This window comes from Ascaphus truei, chromosome 5, assembly GCF_040206685.1.
Source record: "Ascaphus truei isolate aAscTru1 chromosome 5, aAscTru1.hap1, whole genome shotgun sequence".
Classification (NCBI taxonomy): domain Eukaryota; kingdom Metazoa; phylum Chordata; class Amphibia; order Anura; family Ascaphidae; genus Ascaphus; species Ascaphus truei.
In genome coordinates, this window is record NC_134487.1 from 135,042,242 (window position 1) to 135,061,970 (window position 19,729).

Here is a 19,729-nt window from a genome sequence, read left to right on the forward strand (position 1 = left end):
CTGTCTCTTATCCCTCCATCATGCCTTGCTTCTCTTTGCACTCCCCTCTTTGCACTCCCTGCTTTACCATGTCTGCTCCTCTCTGTGTCAAGTGCACTTCTTCCTTTCATACTCATCTGTCTCCTCCTTTCCTTGCTGCCTCTGTGTCCTCCTAAACTTGCTGTCTTTCCTCCAAAATGTGCACACTGCTCTCTGTTGTGTCTCGTTACCACTCCTTGCTGACTCTCCTTCCCCCGCCATCATGCCCTGCTCCTCTTTGCACTCTCCCCCTCTCTTTGCACTCCCTGCTTTACTGTGTCTGCTCCTCTCTGTGCAAACTACAATTCTGTCTCTCCTACTCATCTCATCTGTATCCACTAGCATTACAATCCCCTCCCCCAGTCTCCTGGGTGAGTTGGAAACCGGTCAGTCTATCACAGAGGGGTATGTCTATTTATATAGCGCCTACAGTGTACTATGTGCTTTACCAAGACAATACAGTACAGGTTATTATAATAATACAATATGCGCAGCAAAGTCATACAATAGGAAAGGTAATCCCTGCCCCGGAGAGCTGACAATCTAAGTGGTACTTTGGGAAATTTACAGGGACAACAGGTGAGGCAATAATTGCAGTAGTAGGCTACGTTAGTTGGTAGGAGTGACTTTGGGTGTGGGACAGTAGCCACGAGTGCAGGCTATTGGGATGCTTTTGACAGGTAAGTTGTAAGGTTGGTCGGTTTAAAATTAGATGGTTTAACACCATTAGCAGGGAAAGAGTTGCAGGGAGGCGTGGGCGAGAGCAGGTGTGTATATGGCTGGGTCCAGGATTAGGAGAAATCCCCAGAAGCAAGAAGGAGGATTAGAGAGAGAGCAGAGGTGAGGATTTGTGGAGGTAGGTTTTATTGAGGGGGTGTAGAAGTTGTTGGGAAAGGTGTGTACATAGTAGTGTAGTGTATAGGCATAAGCATATGTGGAGGGAAAGAGAGACGAAGGAATGTGGTTAGGAGGAGTGTGTGAAAGTAGGAGAAAAGAGAAATGTTAACAAAGGAGTGGGAAAACGGCAAACAGATAAAGGATAGGGAGGTCATACTTTCTTTAGATGCAGGTAGAGACAGGTAGGAGGAGAGAGATCCCAGGTATTGGAGAATATCAGGCCTTGGAGAGCAGAGTAGTACTTAAGGTTACACGGTACAGTAGCTTACAAAGTTAAGTCTTTAAAGGTTTAAAAATTGTCAGAGCATTTACAAAGCCAAGTTCTTACATTTGCAGAGTTGATGACGAAGTGGAGAGTCCAATTCTTATTTTATTCTCCTCCAATTCAACTCCAATTGGATGCACCCCATACTGGGGCCTGTATCTCGGGAAGCAGGGGTCCCTGAGGCTGAGATCAACTTTGTTAAGCTCAGGAGACCCCTGCTCATGCAGGAGCGCAGGTAAAGTGACTGATTCAGACTCTCCCGTAGACCACAGTAGGATTCACACAGCAGGGACCCCAGCTGCGTTAATCCTATGGGCCATTTAGTATGCAGAGGACATTCTCGGACCACCACGCACTATAGAGCGTGATTCAACCCGATAAATGGACAGATAACGGCCGCTGCATCTGTAGGGCCTGGCAATACAGCCTCGCAGTAGGGTCAGAAACAGTCCAAACGGTATGTTTTAGGCTTTAACAAACCCTTCAGTGGTTTATTTCAATACATGCAAAAAATATAACTCAGGCACACTGTCCCTTTAAGGCAAACCAACTCATAAAATAAAAGCCTACTGTACTCAACAGTAGGAAGGCTAGCTACACAACAGTGCCCCTGACTATCCCACTGGGTAGCTAAGCTATCTTCAAGTTTAAACAAAACATTCAAATGTTTGGAACAAGAATATAAAATTAAGTCCTTATCTATGTTTTGGTATTTCTCTCCAAAGAGAATCCAGGAGATCCCTCTGGATACTGCAAAACTTTGACAGGACAGGGCAGCTCCCTCGGCAGACTAAGGACAGCTCCCTCGGCAGACTAAGGAATACCGGTTTCTCAGAGACAAGCCCTGCATCCAGCAGGCTTGTATAGTTTCAGGGAGAGTCTGTTCGTAGGTGTGGGTCCCAGGCAGGTCCAGCAGGCCTGGGGAGCAGTTCCAACCGGTGTCCTTCATGGTTGTGGAAAGTCTCTCTTAACTTGCAACTGACTGTCTTTTAAAACCCCTTTTCAGACAAGAGTTCTGCTTTCCTTAATTAGCTGCACCTGCATGTAGTATCTCCAGAGGAGTTTAACTTCCTGCAGGCTGAAAAGCACACATATTGCACCTCTTTATAACTAACAGACAGTGACTGTAACAGGTACTGAGCCGTAATGCACCTTAGGTGCATTCTTTTTGATGAGCTGTTAGGTGTCCTAAGGTTTAGCACTGCTTATTAAATATGGCCCAGTATGTCTATGCCCAATAGCACTGTGATGAACAATAATTACAATCTCTTGTTTCTTCCTTTGCATCTCGCTGCTTATGGATTTCCTTCTACATAAGCATAAACAAATCTAGCACATGAATACTGTTGCTTTATCATAGACCATTTTTGCTGCCTATAGTAAATCTTCACTTCAGTTTCTAAGATTTAATCATCTAAAATGTGTACTTGTGAATTTATACAAGATCATTTTTAAAAAGTCTGCTATTTACTTGCCGTGTAATGCAAATTTAGGATTGGGCTGTAAATGCTTATTTTGTCATTCGTAATCGGAACTAGAAAGAAAGATACATATCCCGTAATTATATGTTTTGAGCATGCTTTGTTTTGATGTGTTTTCTCCTCAACAGGTTCTGGTGGGACTGCACCTTTAAATGCCAGCAACATTACAGTATGAACTCATCACTAGTCCAATTAAATCCTTTGGAGTACTCCATTGCTTATTAGGATTATGACAAATATATGTGATGCACAATGCCTAAATATAATTGATTAAAATTGTAATTAACTATAATTATACATATTTCTAGAACAATGCGATTGAACATATTCATCATTTAAGAGACATCTTCTGCTTATACAAACGTGCACAGGTAAATAGATAAAAAAAACTTCATATCTTTATTATTTATCTGTATGTTTATATTTAAGTATTATTCCCTGAAGAACAAGGCATTACTGGCAAATAATGCCCTGTTCTGAGGGGATTATTACTATTATAGGTTAAATGTAGGCTTTTTTCATAAATAATAGACACTTTTCTGTAGTTAAGTAGATTTGTTTATTAAAATAAAATGGTAAATACATTAAACCACCTCTATATACACTCACACAGCATCTATCTATATCCACACACTGCCGCCCCCTCTGTGTACACACACACACACACACACACACACTGAAGCCACACACACACACACACACACACACACACACACACACACACACACACACACACACACACACACACACACACACACACACACACACACACACACACACACACACACCAGCTCTACACACAACACAGCAGCTACCCACACACACAAACTGCTGCTACACACAAACTTTGCTGCTGCTGCTGCTACACACACATACAACACAACAGCACACCACACGCACACACACAAACTCTGCTGCTACACCCATAAACACTGCTGCTGGCACACAAACAAACACTGCTGCTGCTGCGGACACACACACACTGCTGCTGCTGCGGACACACACACACTGCTGCTGCTGCGGACACACACACACACTGCTGCTGACACACAAATACATACACACAATGCTGCTGCCACACTGACACATACACACTGCTGCTGCTGACACACTGACGCGGAAACACACACACACAGCTACTGCTGCTGACAAACTGACACACAAACACACACACACACTGCTGCTGCTGACACACTGACTGACACACACACACACACACACACACACATACACACTGCTGCTGACACACTGGCACTGACACACACACACACTGCTGCTGCTGACATACTGACACACACACACACACACACACACGCTGCTGCTGACACACTGACATACACACACTGCTGCTGCTGACACACTGACACACACTGCTGCTGCTGCTCACACAGACACACACACACTGCTGCTGCTGCCACATTAACACACACAGACACACACACACACACACACACACACACACATACACACACACACTCACACTGCTGTTGCTGCTGTTGCTGATACACACACACACACACACACACACACACACACACACACACACTGCTGCTGCTGCTGCTGCTGCTGCTGCTGCTGCTGCTTCAGACACACTGACACTGACACACACACACACTGCTGCTGCTACTGACACACTGACACATACACACTGCTGCTGCTGACACTGACACACACACACACTGCTGCTGCTTACACACTGACTGACACACACACACACTAGACAGAAAGAAACTGTAGCTACACACACTGCAGACAGCCACTTACTTACTTACTTTGCAGCTATGCACTCTCTCTCTCCCTCCTTAACTCAACTAAGTCTGTCAGCTCTGTTCACGGAGGGAGGGGGAGGAGTCACAGCCTGCTGCTGCTTACTGACCAATCCCCTGCCCTGTCTCAGAGCTTTTCTGACAAAAGTAAAAGCTGATTGGCTAGAAATAAACACTTTGCAAGCAGCCAAAAACTCCGGGCATTACTGAATGGATAATTCCCGGAATTTTAACCAATCAGAGAGCAGGGATTTCAGTAATGCCCGGAATTTACTGATTTAGCCTATAATTAGACATATTGTACAGTAGATATATTTGGATAGTTTCTTTTTCTGTCAGCCCAAGAATATTGACAAATTCCTTCAATTTCTGTGAACAATTGTATTTGCTTTGATCTAGCGATTTAACACAAAAATAACAAAAGCGAATCTAGTGATTTTAGAGAATTTAAACAATTTTGCAAGACTCTTGGCTGCAAAACCAGAGGGGAAAAGAGCATTGTATCACAGGACACTTTGGAGCCTGTGTACCAAACATAACAAATGGCATCTGTGGCATAAAATCGATGCACGGAAATATCACATGTAATTGTCCTGTGTGTGCCTATGAACTAACCCTATTTGTATCAAGTACGCCTTAAAATGCGTTTATTCACAGAAAGGGAATGTGATTCTCACATAGATGTTATTGGCATGTACTAAAAAAATTGTAATCTGTGCACCAAAGATAAAGTTGAACATGAGTCAAACTCTTCCACCAAGTTGAATCTGGTGTAACTAAATCCTTTTTATCTATTTATATTATTAGTGCAAAATAAAGTTGCTATATATCAACCAAATATGTATTGATGCAGCACAATGTTTTTGTTACAAAGGTTAACAAAATGTACTATTTTTACAGTATGGCTATTATAAATAATATTCCAATAATAAATTCAATTTACTAACACTAGTTATATACACATACTAGAAAATACACATACTGCTGTTTTAATTTAAATTGCATCAATCAGTATTCAACATGATGCAATGCGTAAAAATTAATTTGAAGCAATGAACTATGCTTCATATGAATGAAATCACACGTCCTTCATACATCCATTGATTGCCCCTGTGGTTACCTGTGCCCTCAATGGGAGCAAAGATAACCCCAATGGCAATGAATGGACACCTTACTACCCTCCCCCTCTACCCCAACAACCCCTCCCCAGCACAATAATGGGCAAAATCCCTATTAGCCAGATATGGATAATGGAGCATTAGCCCATTAAAAATAAAACATTACCCAGCCAGCATATAGTAAATGAAAGTTGTACTTACCTCTGCCAGGATGAAGGCTGCCGTCATCCTCTTCCTCTTCTGTGAGCAGCAACATTAAATTAAAAAAAAAACGAACTATTTGCCACTAACGCCTTAATTAGCTTAGCGGTTAGTAACCGCTATAGTAATTAAGGGGTTAACCTGCCCATTAACCACCCTCCCCGGTGCAACTACCCCCACCACACCCCCTTCTAGCCATTGATTGGCACTGTAGTAAACCATGCCCACAATATGGGCATGGATTGCCACAATGTCAATAAATGGTCAACCTGAAATAAAACAACCGCAAAATAAAATACATTACATTTAAATAAAAACAAACATTTTTCAAAAAATGCATTGATTGTCAATGTGCTTATCTATACTTTCCAAGGGGCATAGATAAATACATTGCCAGTCAATAAGCATCCTAAAAAATAAATACACAATTAAATAAAATACAATCAATGTGTGTCTTACTTTTGCCGGGATGAAGATTCATCCTCCTCATCCAACAGCAGAACCAACTCTTGCCCCATGATGCAATGATCTTCAGCAGTATGATGCAAAGAATTCCATGATCCTCCGTTGATTGCAGAGGCGGCTTCCCATGTTAACCCTTCCTCCTCCCACTTTTACTGTGCTAGTATTTAGTGCTTTCAGGTTGTACTCTGTCAGTGTATACAGTACACTGACAGACTGTCTGACATGCCACACACACACAGACACACACACACACACGCACGCACGCACACACACACACACACACACACACAATTACACACAAACTCTCACACAAACACACACACTCCTGGGACCTCTTCTTTTCTCTAGTTGACCTTATCACATCTCTTCGGTTCAAATATCACCTCTATGCTGATGACACACTAATTTAACTTTCAACCCCTGACCTTACACCTGCTGTACAGACCAAAGTCTCTGAATGTCTCTCCGCTATAGCATGCATTACTGTTGGCAGTACTCGTACACTCAGTATCACAAGCATGCTGCTTAGGTATCACATTTAACTCCTGCCTCACATTCTCCTTTCATTTTAACAATGTAGGTAAAATCTGTTGATTTTCCTCCATAACATTGCAAAGATACATCCTCTCCTCTGTCACTCTACTGATAAAACTCTAACACAGGTCCACACTCTCTCCCTTATTTACTATTACAACCTTCTACCATCCAGCCTTCCTGCCTTTCATCTGTCTCCCCTACAAAGTACAGTATATTATAAATGCAGCTGCTAGAATCACTTTACTCTCTCCTAAATCTGTCTCAGCATCTCTCCTGCTGAAATACCTCTCCTAGCTTCCTATTAAATCCTGTATGTCTTATAAAAGTCTCCTCTCTTTTAAGGCTATACATTCTTATACCCCTCCTTTCATCTCAGCCCTAATTTCACGCTATGCACCTGCCCAACTCTTGCGTTTTGTTCAAGGATGTCTTCCGTCTAACTCTTTTGTATTTAAAGCCATCTCCCATCTAAAACCACTCTAACTCACTGTCCCACACCTCTGTAATGCCCTTCCCCTCAATATATGACTAGCACCCTCTGTCTCCACATATAATACCCAACTTAAAACACACCTTTTTAATGAGGCATATTGGGTGGCTTCGTTGACAGATACTATATATCTCATATGCATTTACCATGACCCCTCCTACTGTAAGGCCATGGATATAGTAGGTGTGCGTACGCGACGGAGCATATGGTGTCGCACATGACTTTCAACCGAGCGGACTTTCGCGTGTGAGCCACAGTGATGGGGAGGCATGATGGAGATGTGTCCGTAACACCACATGAGTGGTTCACCCTTATTGGCTGAACCGCTCACGTGACCCAGCCGTCGCGCGACAAACACAAAATTGTTTGTATCACGAAAATTGGGCCGCACCTTCACACTTTGTGTGTGCAGTGTCGTATGCTCTATGCCTGCCTCAGATGTACAACCTTTTGTTCGCGACACGCGCACGGTTGTGTGGAGTATAGATGCGGCCAAAGAACTGTAAGTTCCCTCTAGTTATCACTTAAATTGTAAGCTCTTAAGGGCGGTGGCTCTTTATCCTAATGTAACTTTTGTCTGAAGCGCTTATTCTTATTATGCCACGTGTATTACAGCTGTGAAGCACGTACATGAATGGCACTATATAAATACACTGAAGCAGAGGATCAAGAGCGCAAATACTCCCAAGATATATATCGTTTTGACCAATTAATTATTGGGGTGACAGTTCATAAGTATCTCACTCACAATTGTGAAGATGAATATAGGCGGTACAGTTGTTCAGAGTAACCAACTCACAGAAGATTTCTTCAAATGTTGAAGGGCATCCCTCAGGAACAGGATAATGATGGGTAGGTTCCCATGTGTGGATTTTGTGTGTTTATTTCCCATATTGTATGTGGAGATCAGAATAGAGAGGACACAGATAGTATAAATTGTTTTTATATTGATAAAAATAAAGGTAATATACTTACAAAAGTTCTGTAAGTACGGGCAAATGGACCACCCTGGGTCAAATGGTGGTTGAGGACTGCAACACTCTTTCCTGATGTTACACCTTTGCTGGCCGTCCACAGGGGATGATGTCCAGGTTCAGGAAGGGAAAGGGGAAAGAGACCAAAAGAACTTGGCCCAGGATCCTCAGAGTAGTTCACCACACAACTTGGGATCTCTAGAATGTCTGCACGCTCAACCTATGTGTTTCACTCATTGAGCTTCCTCAGGGGTAAAATCTCAGGATGCCCTTCAACATCATTTGAAGAAATCTTTTGAGAGTTGGTTACCCGGAACAACAGTATTGCCTATATTCATCTTTACAATTGTGAGTGAAATACTTATGAACCGTCACCGCAATAATTAATTGGTCAAAACGATATTGCACTATATATTCTTTTTCTTGTTTTTCACATAATCCTGGGAGTATTTGCGTTCTTGATCCTCTGCTTCTGTATACCTGATTGAATTTTGGATTGAGTCCTTCTGGAGCTGCACTACATTCATATGCAATATATTTATTTATTTGCATGACTATTGTGTTCACTGGGTTTATCACTGTAACAATATGTGCGTTTGAACCCCTTGCTGTATAAATACATACAATTAGTTTTTTCTCCATAATTTTCTAAAAATCTAAAACAAAATCCAAAACAAAAACTGCAGCCAAAGCACAATTTTTTTTAGAAACAAAACTAAAATAACAGTTAAAGTGCCGAAACTTAAATCATATGTATGAGTCACATAAAGAACTTCATACATAGGCTGCCCAGTTTATGTAGGTTTGTAAAAAACAATTTGCACTAAAACTCTGCAAATGTGATCTTAGTATATAGGCCCAATATGGTGTAGTTATTTTGCCCATTAAATTGGTGTCTTTTCACCCCCGGTTTGCAGCCAGCAGACAATGGTACTCTAAATAACCCTCTTTTTTATGGAATGATTTATGCAAATAGATTAAATACATTTATATCTACTCATATTTCAGGCTAGCTAATTTTCTATTAGATTAACTTACATATACAGCTCAACCCCATTATAGTGTGATCCGCTACATGCAGATCTGCTTCTAATGCTGTCTGAGCGTGGCTCCCGATTTAGAACATCTCCAAGGTTTTTTTATTTTTTCTATTCAACGCTTTATTGCTAATGGACACACACGAGACAGACACACACGGAGAAAGACACACCCATTGAGACAGACACACACACAGACACTCACATCATTCATTGTAGACCGTTTAACCAACTGCATATAAAAGTATTCTTAGTTGTGTCATGAATCTTGTACACGTGAGTGTGGATTTCTATCAGTGTTTTCGTTGATACAGATCATAAACTGTGAAATTGCTCTGTCTGCTCTACTGATGATCATCGACATTGATTCAATTGGTTTTACAGTTCTTTGAATTTGAAAAACTAATCAATGGGCAAATTTTGCAACCCAAACTGGAACCTTTAACTCTGCAGATCAAAAAAATAATGAACTCTGAGTCTATATCATGACCTATTGTAGTATTCTATGTACACACACACACACTTCTAGAACCAAAACAATATACCTACCCTCCAAGAACTCCCGACCCTCAGCAGCACCACTAGGCTGACCAATAAGCTTACTGCTGCCCTCCAACTAATCAGCGTGCAGTTTACTGCCACCCTCTAACTAATCAGCGCACAGCTCATTTACCAAACTCAAAATGGCCGCCATAGCTTCACGCCAGTACATTGTCACGTGTCTTCCAGAGGACAAGTAGGGACTCTGTACACATGAGCAAGAGCTGTCACTGCTCTGATTGGCTGTTCCTGATCACTTCTGGAAGCCTACCTGAGGCTGGGTAAGACCTGCGCGCACGGAACCCTTGATCGCGGCCATTTTTTCCCGCAATCCGGTTATAACGCAGTTGCATCAGGTGGACCCTGAGCACCACGTTATAATGGGATTCAGCTGTAGTTATAAAACAGCGTAGTCTGTATTTTATATGTACTATGGTTAAAGCTTGTTTGAAATAGAAATGACTACACAATCTTCAATTTTAATAAACAATTTATACTTCATTATTGTATTATTTGTGTACTACAGGGACAAAATAATGCGATATTATACAACAATGTTTCTGACGCGATCACAGAATTTGTGGTAAGATGAATTTTCTCTATATACTGTACCTGTCCAACTTTCTTCAGCATGCAGTACTATTACTTATTTCAATGATGGTATTTTAAAAAAAAATAGAACTGTTATGATTTTTAATCATAATAGCTACTTCTAATGTGACTGCATAAGTTTCATCAAGCACAATGTCTCTCTCAGTTTCACTTATTAGGTCCAATTTAGATTTTAATTTACCCTATTTTCTACTTACAATAATATCACTGTTGCTTTTTTCTCCCCATGTTGCCACGGGCTTCTTTTTCTCATAATATCTTTGCTTTCTAATGGCTTTACAGAAAACAACTGGCTGTCCCTTCAATGACCTTCTAGGACCCGCAGACACATTGGTAAAATCTATTAATGTTGTCCTTTATATACACAAACATTAAACTACTACAGTATGTTTACAAATGAAATCTAAGACTTTGAGTATGCTTTAACCATTATGACTGATATATATTTCGATAACTGTAGCACAGAAAATAATAGTACTGCATGCTACATGATGTTGTAGCCTTAAACTAGAAGTCTCTTTGAAACAGTTATGTCAGACAGAATCATTATTCTACATCTTCTTACCAATTTAATTAATTTCAGTGACACTAAAACTATTACAGTATGCTGCATGTTGTCTGTATTAATATTCTGCAATTCACCAATGTTTACAGTACCTCTTTCAAACACTGACTAAAAATAATATATGGAAATAAGCTATTGATTATTAATTTGTACTTGAATTTCTGTTATAGATAGACATTTTCAGAAAATTTATATTACGAGAGTGAAACACAAAAACTTTTTTTCTTATCACGAATGCGTAATATATTATGTTCTGTACTAGGTTCCCTGGGTCTTCATGAGAAATGACAGACAGGTAAACTCATCTCCTTGATGCAAATAGAGTCCTTCTTGGATTTCTGATAAACTTTATTATGCACACAAACAGAAATAAATAGGCATTTTGGGGATGCATAAATTAGGGGAAGGTGAAAAACAATATCACAGGGAGAGCAGTTTGGGGTACACCACTAGCAATGGCAGCAAGCTGGAAAGGACTGATGCAACAGCCTCACACCAGGAAATCAGGGAGGGCTATACCAAGTGCTAGGGATCTAGGAATATACCATACTCTCAAGGAACAGAGAAAGGATTCTCAGGCAACAGGCTGAAATTACAGCTAGGTACTTTTCATAGTGACAAGAACTAGGCCAAAAATCATGCGAGCCATAGGGGAAAGAAAACACATACAGGGGACAGGACACTCCCCATCTGGTATCAATAGATATGACTATAATAACATATGTGGAACATATAATAAACATACAATAAAACATCAGTATTAAAGTCCATAGTCCATATTAACTCCATTGTACCGGCCGGTACCACTGAGTCTCCAAAGTTATTTTTGGTGAAATGGGTGCAAAGGTAGGTGCACCAGTCAAGGATGGCTTGGTGCTCCTAAACGTCTCTTTAGGATTAATACAAGAAAATTTGTCAAATGTTCATTTTCTAGAGTCCAGGTAAGACATTAGAAGCATGGTCTCTGTAATGGGCCTGATAAAGGTTTTTGCTGTCCAGGTTTAGTAGTCTTTACTTCAACTTTATAGACCTTTCCACAAGGAATGGTCTTGACAATAAGACCCATTGGCCACTCAATTCACTCAAATTGTTTCTCTTTAGCAAGACAATATCTCCTTCTTTAATGTCTTGTTTGTTCGATTTGTGAATGAGAGATTCAGTCTTGCACACCTTTGATATTATTACATGAGTAATATACTTACGTTTAAAGTACCGGTGCTCCGTGGTTCAGGGAAAAAAACTGTCTGGTGTAATTTCTGAGTATATGGAAGTAAGAAGAAGATCCAGGGCACTACAGATTTGTAGAAAATACATTTATTCTTTCAGTGGCACACACAACGTTTCGAACTGCACAGAGTTCTTTTTTAAGAGACTGGCCACTTAGTATTTAGAGAACATTTTGTATCCTCATATTTGGTTTCACGCTCATTTGTGGATTGTTTACCTTGATATCTACATTTTTGATGCAACATTACATCTAACAACACCTTACACCCCACTGTCCTCTGTGTTCCTTTCCGTTGGAACATAGAGGTCAGAGTGTTGGTCACTCATCACCAACACTTGATGTTTGAGTGTACATATATGGGCTTTAATGGTTCGATTATTACTCGACTTAAATCTAATGTGTTGAGTAGACCTAACCTACATTGTTGCAGTTCACCATTGACATGACTTTATTAGAAGCATTTGTCAGCATGTATCTATTAAAGTTTTATTGTTAACTGACTTGTGCTTCTATTGGATCTTAGGCTATTGTGCTGATTAACCAGCCATTACTGCTAGATATCTTTTGCCCTTACAAGGACAAAGCACACCGTGCTATCATTAGATACTTTTATTACACTCACATCTTATAGTTTGGCTCCGATTTATTTTAATGTATATCAATAAATGGATTTTAACTTAATCATTAAACAATGCATATAGGACCAACATATTGTTTCTGACTACAAAACAGCTATTGAGTAAGGTTACTTTCCCTCTACAGACACTGAGTGCATCATATAGAGACTTATCCGGATGGTAGTGTCTATGCTCCATTCGGTGTTGCTTCTTTTCATTATTTATCATGGTATTCAGAAAGAATCTGAACCCCTCTCAAACCGTGAGGCAGGAAAATGCCAATACCGTTCGGCATAGCAGCAAAGTGATCTCAGTTTTTTTTTTAAGTTCTCCCCCTGCGATTTTTTTGCAATCTGAGCTGCAGAAAGAGAGCCACCTTTCCATGCACAGCTCTCATAGACAATTACAGTGTTTTTATTTAAATTTGAATACTGGTGTGCAGAAGCAGGCAGTCTATGGAGCTGAACCACATTAATTTTAGGTCTGGGGACACCCTGCTTCCCGAGTTACAGGCCCCAGTATATGGTGCCTGTATTTCCTATACATTTAAATCTCCCGGTCACGTGACCCAGGAGATTTAAACATTGCATGGGGATACCGGCACCCAATAATGGGGCCTGTAAATCGGGAAGCAGGGGTCCCCGGACCTGACATTAATGCGGTTCACCTCCGGAGACTCCCTGCTCCCGCACACTAATATTCAAATGTAAATAAAAACAGCTTCATTACCTTAGCGGCTAGCCGCTAAGGCAATGAAGGGGTCAAACCATAATAGCCTGTTTATTAGGGGAAGAGGGGGTGGATGAAGGTGTAGTTGCCCCAGGGTGGGTAGTTAGGCCTGCCGGGTAGATTGCAGGAGGAGTTAACCCCTTCACTACCATAGTGCTTGGAACCACTATGGTAATGAAGGGGTTAACCCTTCCCGCTACCCACCCGAGAGGTTTAACCACCCCCCCTTGGATCAACTACCCACTTTACCCAATACCTCTACCCCCAACAAACATTAAAAAAAACACAACCCTAATTCCCACCTTTTCTACCCACAACAGCCCCCCCAACAACAAATACAGTACAGTAATGGGCAAAATTACTATTATTCAGATATCGATGATAGTGCATTTGCCCATTTAAAATAAAACATTATCCAGCCAGCATAAAGTAAATAAAACTTCTACTTACCCCTGCCAGGATTAAGGCCGTCCTCATCACCGTCCTCTCATCCATGTCTTCCGTGGGCAGGAACAGTACAATAAAAGAAATACAAACTAATGGCCCCTAACCCCTTAATTACTATTGCGGTTACTAATCGCTAAGGTGATTAAGGGGTTAACCCTCTCAACGACCACACAGGTGGCCTAATCACCCTACCTGGGGCAACTACCCCCACCTATTGATTGGCACAGTGGTACATCATGCGCATATAAAATGGGCATGGTAAACCACTATTGCAGTCAATAGGCAACCTAAAAATAAAATCACCAAAAAACAAAAAATCAATCACCAAAAATAAACCACAATAAAAAAATCTATCGCCAAAAAAAAAAAGAATTAACTAAGCACCCAAAAAAATAATAATTAAACAAATCAATCAACACAAATAAGCCAGAATAAAAAAAACAATCACACAAAATAAATAAGAATAAAAACAACAATCAGCAAAAATACATACTGTATCAATTAAATAAAAACAAGCATTTGCCAAAAAATGCATTGCTTGTCACATTGGCAGTCAATTGGCACGTAAAAAAATTCAAAGGAAAAAAATACAATAAAGAAACCTGAAAAACAAAAATTACATACATTTAATGTTTTTCTTACCTTTAGAAGTCTTCACCCTTCGATTCCTGATGTATCAGAAAGCTCTCGATACACGACGCAATGATCTTCAGGTAAATTCTGTTCTTTCTTCAATCTTCTTTCTTCAATCTTCTTTTCTTGTAATCCATAGTAATCCACTAAAATGAAATGGGAAAGGCCTTATGTAAGGCCTATGATGTCACATTTTAGTGTAGATGGTACAGCTCCAATCCGATTGGATGCTATACCATGTGACAGGCTTCTCTTTTTTAAGGATGTGACATCATCTTCAAGGGAGGTACGTCACATCCTTAAAACCATGTGGCTGCCATCACATGGTACTACAACCAATCGGATTGTCCACAATCCGATGGGTTGAAGTACCATGTGACATGTTCCCTTTTTTTAAAAGGATATGAGATAATCTTTAAGGGATGATGTCACATCCTTTTAAACCACATGGCTGCTATCACATGGTACTTGAACAAATCGGATTGTGAGATATACATTTACCACGTGGTACACTCACAATCCGATTGGTTCCAGTACTATGTGATGGCAGCAATTTTCTTTTTAAAAGGATGTCACATCATCCCTTAAAGATGTCATATCCTTTAAAAAAAATAGAAGCCTGTCACATGGTACAGTATCCAATCGGATTGGAACTGTACCATCTGACTAAAATGGGATGTCACCGACCTTATATAAGGCTTGTCCCGTCTCATTTTAGCTGAAAATGAGACAACATCTACTAATGGATTACTATGGATTACAAGTAAAGAAGATTGAAGAAAGAAGATTCAAGAAAGAACAGACTTTACCTGAAGTGGAGAATCATTGCGCCTCGGATCGAGAGATTCCTGATACATCAGGAATCGGAGGGTGAAGACATCTATAGGTAAGAAAAACATTGAATGTACAGTATGTACTTTTTGTTTTTAGGTTTTTTTATTGTATTTTTTAATTTTAATTCTTTTGCGTGCCCATTGACTGCCAATGTATTTATCTATGCCTCCTTAGGGCTATAGATAACTACAGTGACAAGCAATGCATTTTTTGGCAAATGCTTGTTTTATTTCATTGATATGTATTTTTGTTGATTGTTATTTTTTTTCTTGTTTATTTTGTGTGATTGTTTTTTTTATTCTGGATTATTTTTGATTTGTGTAATTTTTGTTTTTGGTGTTTGCTAAGTTTAGTCTCTTCCTTGTGGTGGATGTGTGGTGGCTGTGCGGTGGCTGCATGTAAATATGAGGAAGTGTGTTTCTATGTGCGAGCGTACCTGGATTGTGAGCCTGGTGTAGTGCACCCATATGAGTGTGAGCATGTGGAGCACTGTGGTAGATGTAGCACATGCTGTAGAGGAACAGCATCTTCTTCTTGTGGACTCTCCATAGCTTTGTAGCCGTAGGAGAGAAGAGGAGCACAGCTCGCAGCGTTAATGAATGCAGAAGAAATAAGGGCAACTCCAAACAGGGAAAAAATATATTAGCCTTTGAGAAAGTCCTGAGGGATGAAACGCGTTGGTGCGTGGTCCTGTTATTGTTGCCAAGCTGACCTTTAAAGGCTAATATATTGTTTCCCTGTTTGGAATTGCCCTTATTTCTTCTGCATTCATTGACGTTGTGAGCTGTGCTCCTCTTCTCTCCAACGTCTTCTGATCTTCTCCTGAGGGCTGCACGCCGACGAATCCACTTACCTGGAACCACATCAGGAAGGTAAAGGGCATTAGCCCCTCATTCGTTACCTTCCTTTGCTGGACTGTTTTGTATCATACCCCAGTGGTGAATTTATGCTGATTGGAGACAAAGTTTTGGGGTAGCCGTGTGGGCACCACCAGGTCCCTGACTTTCACCCTGGTTTATTTATTCTACATACATTGTTCCTGTACTCTGGATTCTTCTTATGGATGTTATATCAAATGAGCTTTTTGTGGTGATGCACCAATACACCACACAATCTCCATAGCTTTGGCATTTATAACCTCCTCATCTGGTAGAGATGGTAGACTGGCATTCATACTGGCGTGACTTCTTACATAGTCTCTGATATGCTGGGCTGGATCTTCTGTAGCTATATGATTGCTTCTGTGCATCCCGCCATCTTGAATAGCTAGAATCTCCTTGCTCAGAGAGTGTACTGAAGTAATTAGACAAAAGGTGCACTAACAGAGCAGATAGAGATAATAATCGCAATAGGGAAAGTCTCTGTATATATTGCACTCCATTGTGGTATGGGTTAATGGTAACACTATAAAAATTAACTTTTCATACACAAGTTAAAATAATGTCAGTAATTAGAACATGAACTAAATAGTGAATACATATTTACAGTGAAGCACACTTAAAAATAAAAACTGTGTGCCTGCATCAAGAAGGATGAACCAGTAAAGTAATAATTTGCACAATATGGTATAAACTGGCTAAGAGGTTGCGGTAAGGGAGGACTCTGTCTATATATAAAACCCTGTGGGTAAAGGATGAAGATGACAAATATTGAACAGACTAATGCCAGATTGTATAACCTAGTGATAACAACCTGCAATATTCTGATGATGGATAGATAGACATCCAGTAAATAAACACCAGCATGAAGGAACCCCTGGCTAGTTTGCTCTGAGGGTATGCGTGGTGATAGTATATTGTGCAGTATTGTGGAGGCTGCTATAGGTATACATAAAAGCCCAGGATAGAGATGGAGGCAAGATAGAATATCTGTTTCATGGAGCGGCTGCAAATCAGCTGGTATACTGCACGGTAATCAGGACTGGCTTTAGCAATACTATTCTGGCTAGTTAAATGACCCAAATATCAGGCAAATCATAAATAAAATTCAACAATATAGCACTATTACATCTTCATATTGTGATGAGCAATAGATAGTGTATTACATTTCAAAGTAAACCGCCATTAGACCGTCGGTCTGAGTGCCAAACGGATCGGTTACTACTTGGTATTAGATCCTTAGACTCAAGCACGCTGACGCCTTGACGTCAGAATGGCGACCTGACACACGTTTCACGTCATACTGTATGATGCTTAATCTGAGGTAACCAGAGCCGCACCAATGAGCGTCCTTAAGTACCCTTCCTATCATCATGGAAACAGTTGTAAACACATTGCGTTAACCATTCAGGGTGCGGTTACAGCGGGTGTCACACTATTGAAGTAAACAGTAGCATAAAATAGTAATATCCTACATGCCACAGTGCAGCACAATGCCACCATGAGTAAACATACTAACAATTACACATAATGGTAATTAATATTGTGGACCTTGAATCAAAATGTGACAAACATTCATTGGTTTTTATTTGGAATGCAGATCAAGGTAAATCATGTTCTAAGATAATTCTAAAAATATTTAATAATAACTGCTATAGTATCCATACAGTAATGTGTAACACATGAACATAATTTATACAGTGAATAAATGCTTCGCATGTGTAATGTATCACACACAATACTGGTAATCAGTAATGCAGTCATCACTTTAAAACCAAGTAATTGACAAAAGATGGAAAAAAAGGAGAAAAATTGAAAAATAGGCAAGTAACTCAATGGTTGTTAGTCATTAGCTACTTATAGCCACTAGTACCAGAGTGGATGATTTCAATATTGCCAAAAGGAAAACCAAAAAGGATGCATATAGTGGGAGGACAAACATTATCTGTAACATGAAGGGCTAGAATGGGACATAGATGGTAAGAGACCTAGGAATGTGTGTTGCGTATGCACTTAAAAAGAGGCCCCAGTTATCAGTGGACCATTTAGTCTATAAAGGGAGAAAATTGGAAACCTTCATTGAGGCCTTGGGGGGGCAAAGTGCCTAGTTGGTAAATCCACCTAGTTTCTCTTTTTAGTATTTCTCTATCCCAGTCACCCCTCACTACTCTATCTATAGCTATACATTTAATAACACTGGTGTCACCATTGTGATAAGTGCTGACATGGTGAGCGACTGGCGTTTCCAGTTTATTTCTAATCGCTCCCAGGTGTTCCAACACTTTTCTGCGCAATTGGCGTATGGTCTTGCCTACATATCTTTTTTTAAACAGACACTGTGCCATATATATATATATACTGTATATATATATATATTATATATATATATATATATATATATATATATATATATAATCAATGCCGATTTTCAATTAAAAAAATGACAAATGTCAAATTCCATACTCATTTCAATTTAGGAATTTTTTAATTTGTAACATGGATGAACAGGCTTTACAGGTTGAACATTTAAATGATCAATTTACCTTAGATTTATTCAGCCAGGTACTAGTAGGTTCAATAGTTAGATGACTGTGTACTAGTCTATCATTAAGATTTTTAGCTCTCCTGTTGACCATAACTGGACGGTCCTTTAGTACCTCTGACAATTTCATCATTCAGCAAAATATGCCAGTGTTTATTACGTATAGATTGAATTAAATGACATTGATTGTTGTAAGATCATACAAAACGAATGACTTTCTGCTCTGATGCTTGAACAGGTTTGTCCCTCAATAGATTTTCACGTGGGGTGTACTTCGCTCTTCTATAAGCTTTTCTGAGTATTTTTCTGCTGTAACATCTTTGTATAAAGCGTTCGGTGAGTTCTAACGCCTGTTTCTCAAACTCATCACTGGTAAAGCAATTTCTACGTATTCTCAGAAATTGACCTGTTGGTATACCCCTAATTTGATAAGATGGATGATGACTGTTAGCCTTTAGCAGGCTGTTGGTAAATGTTTCTTTTCTGAAGATGGTTGTATGTAGAAGGCCTGAGGGATCATGTTCTATCTTTAAGTCAAGAAAACTCAAGGAGGTGTTGCTTACTTCAGAAGTTATTTTCAAGTTGAAACTATTGGAATTGAGTTTAGCGAGGAATACATAGTATATATGGCATGGCCCCTTCCACTGCAGAAGTATGTCATCTATATACAGTATCTGGACCATAATTCCCCATACTGTGTGTAATTTGCCATATTATCATTGAATACCACAGCCTCCTCCCACCAACCTAAATAAAGGTTGGCGTACGTAGGGGCACACGTGGTTCCCATCGCTGTCCCTTGTTCTTGATGGTAGATCTTATTTTTAAACCAGAAGTAATTTTTAGTAAGAACGT

At 39.9% G+C, this 19,729-nt stretch overlaps 1 protein-coding gene across 2 annotated transcripts in view; it reads left to right on the forward strand.

The window, feature by feature from the left end:
• LOC142495422 (uncharacterized) overlaps positions 1-19,729 on the forward strand; it is a 74,800-nt gene that overhangs the window by 848 nt on the left and 54,223 nt on the right. The window contains exons 3-6 of one of the 2 annotated variants that reach the window (XM_075600910.1): positions 2,970-3,032; positions 10,316-10,372; positions 10,684-10,734; positions 11,229-11,261. In XM_075600910.1, coding sequence (XP_075457025.1) covers positions 2,970-3,032; positions 10,316-10,372; positions 10,684-10,734; positions 11,229-11,261 — 204 coding nt within the window. The remainder of the gene's footprint in view (positions 1-2,969; positions 3,033-10,315; positions 10,373-10,683; positions 10,735-11,228; positions 11,262-19,729) is intronic. The other variant, XM_075600911.1, reaches the window with a different exon arrangement.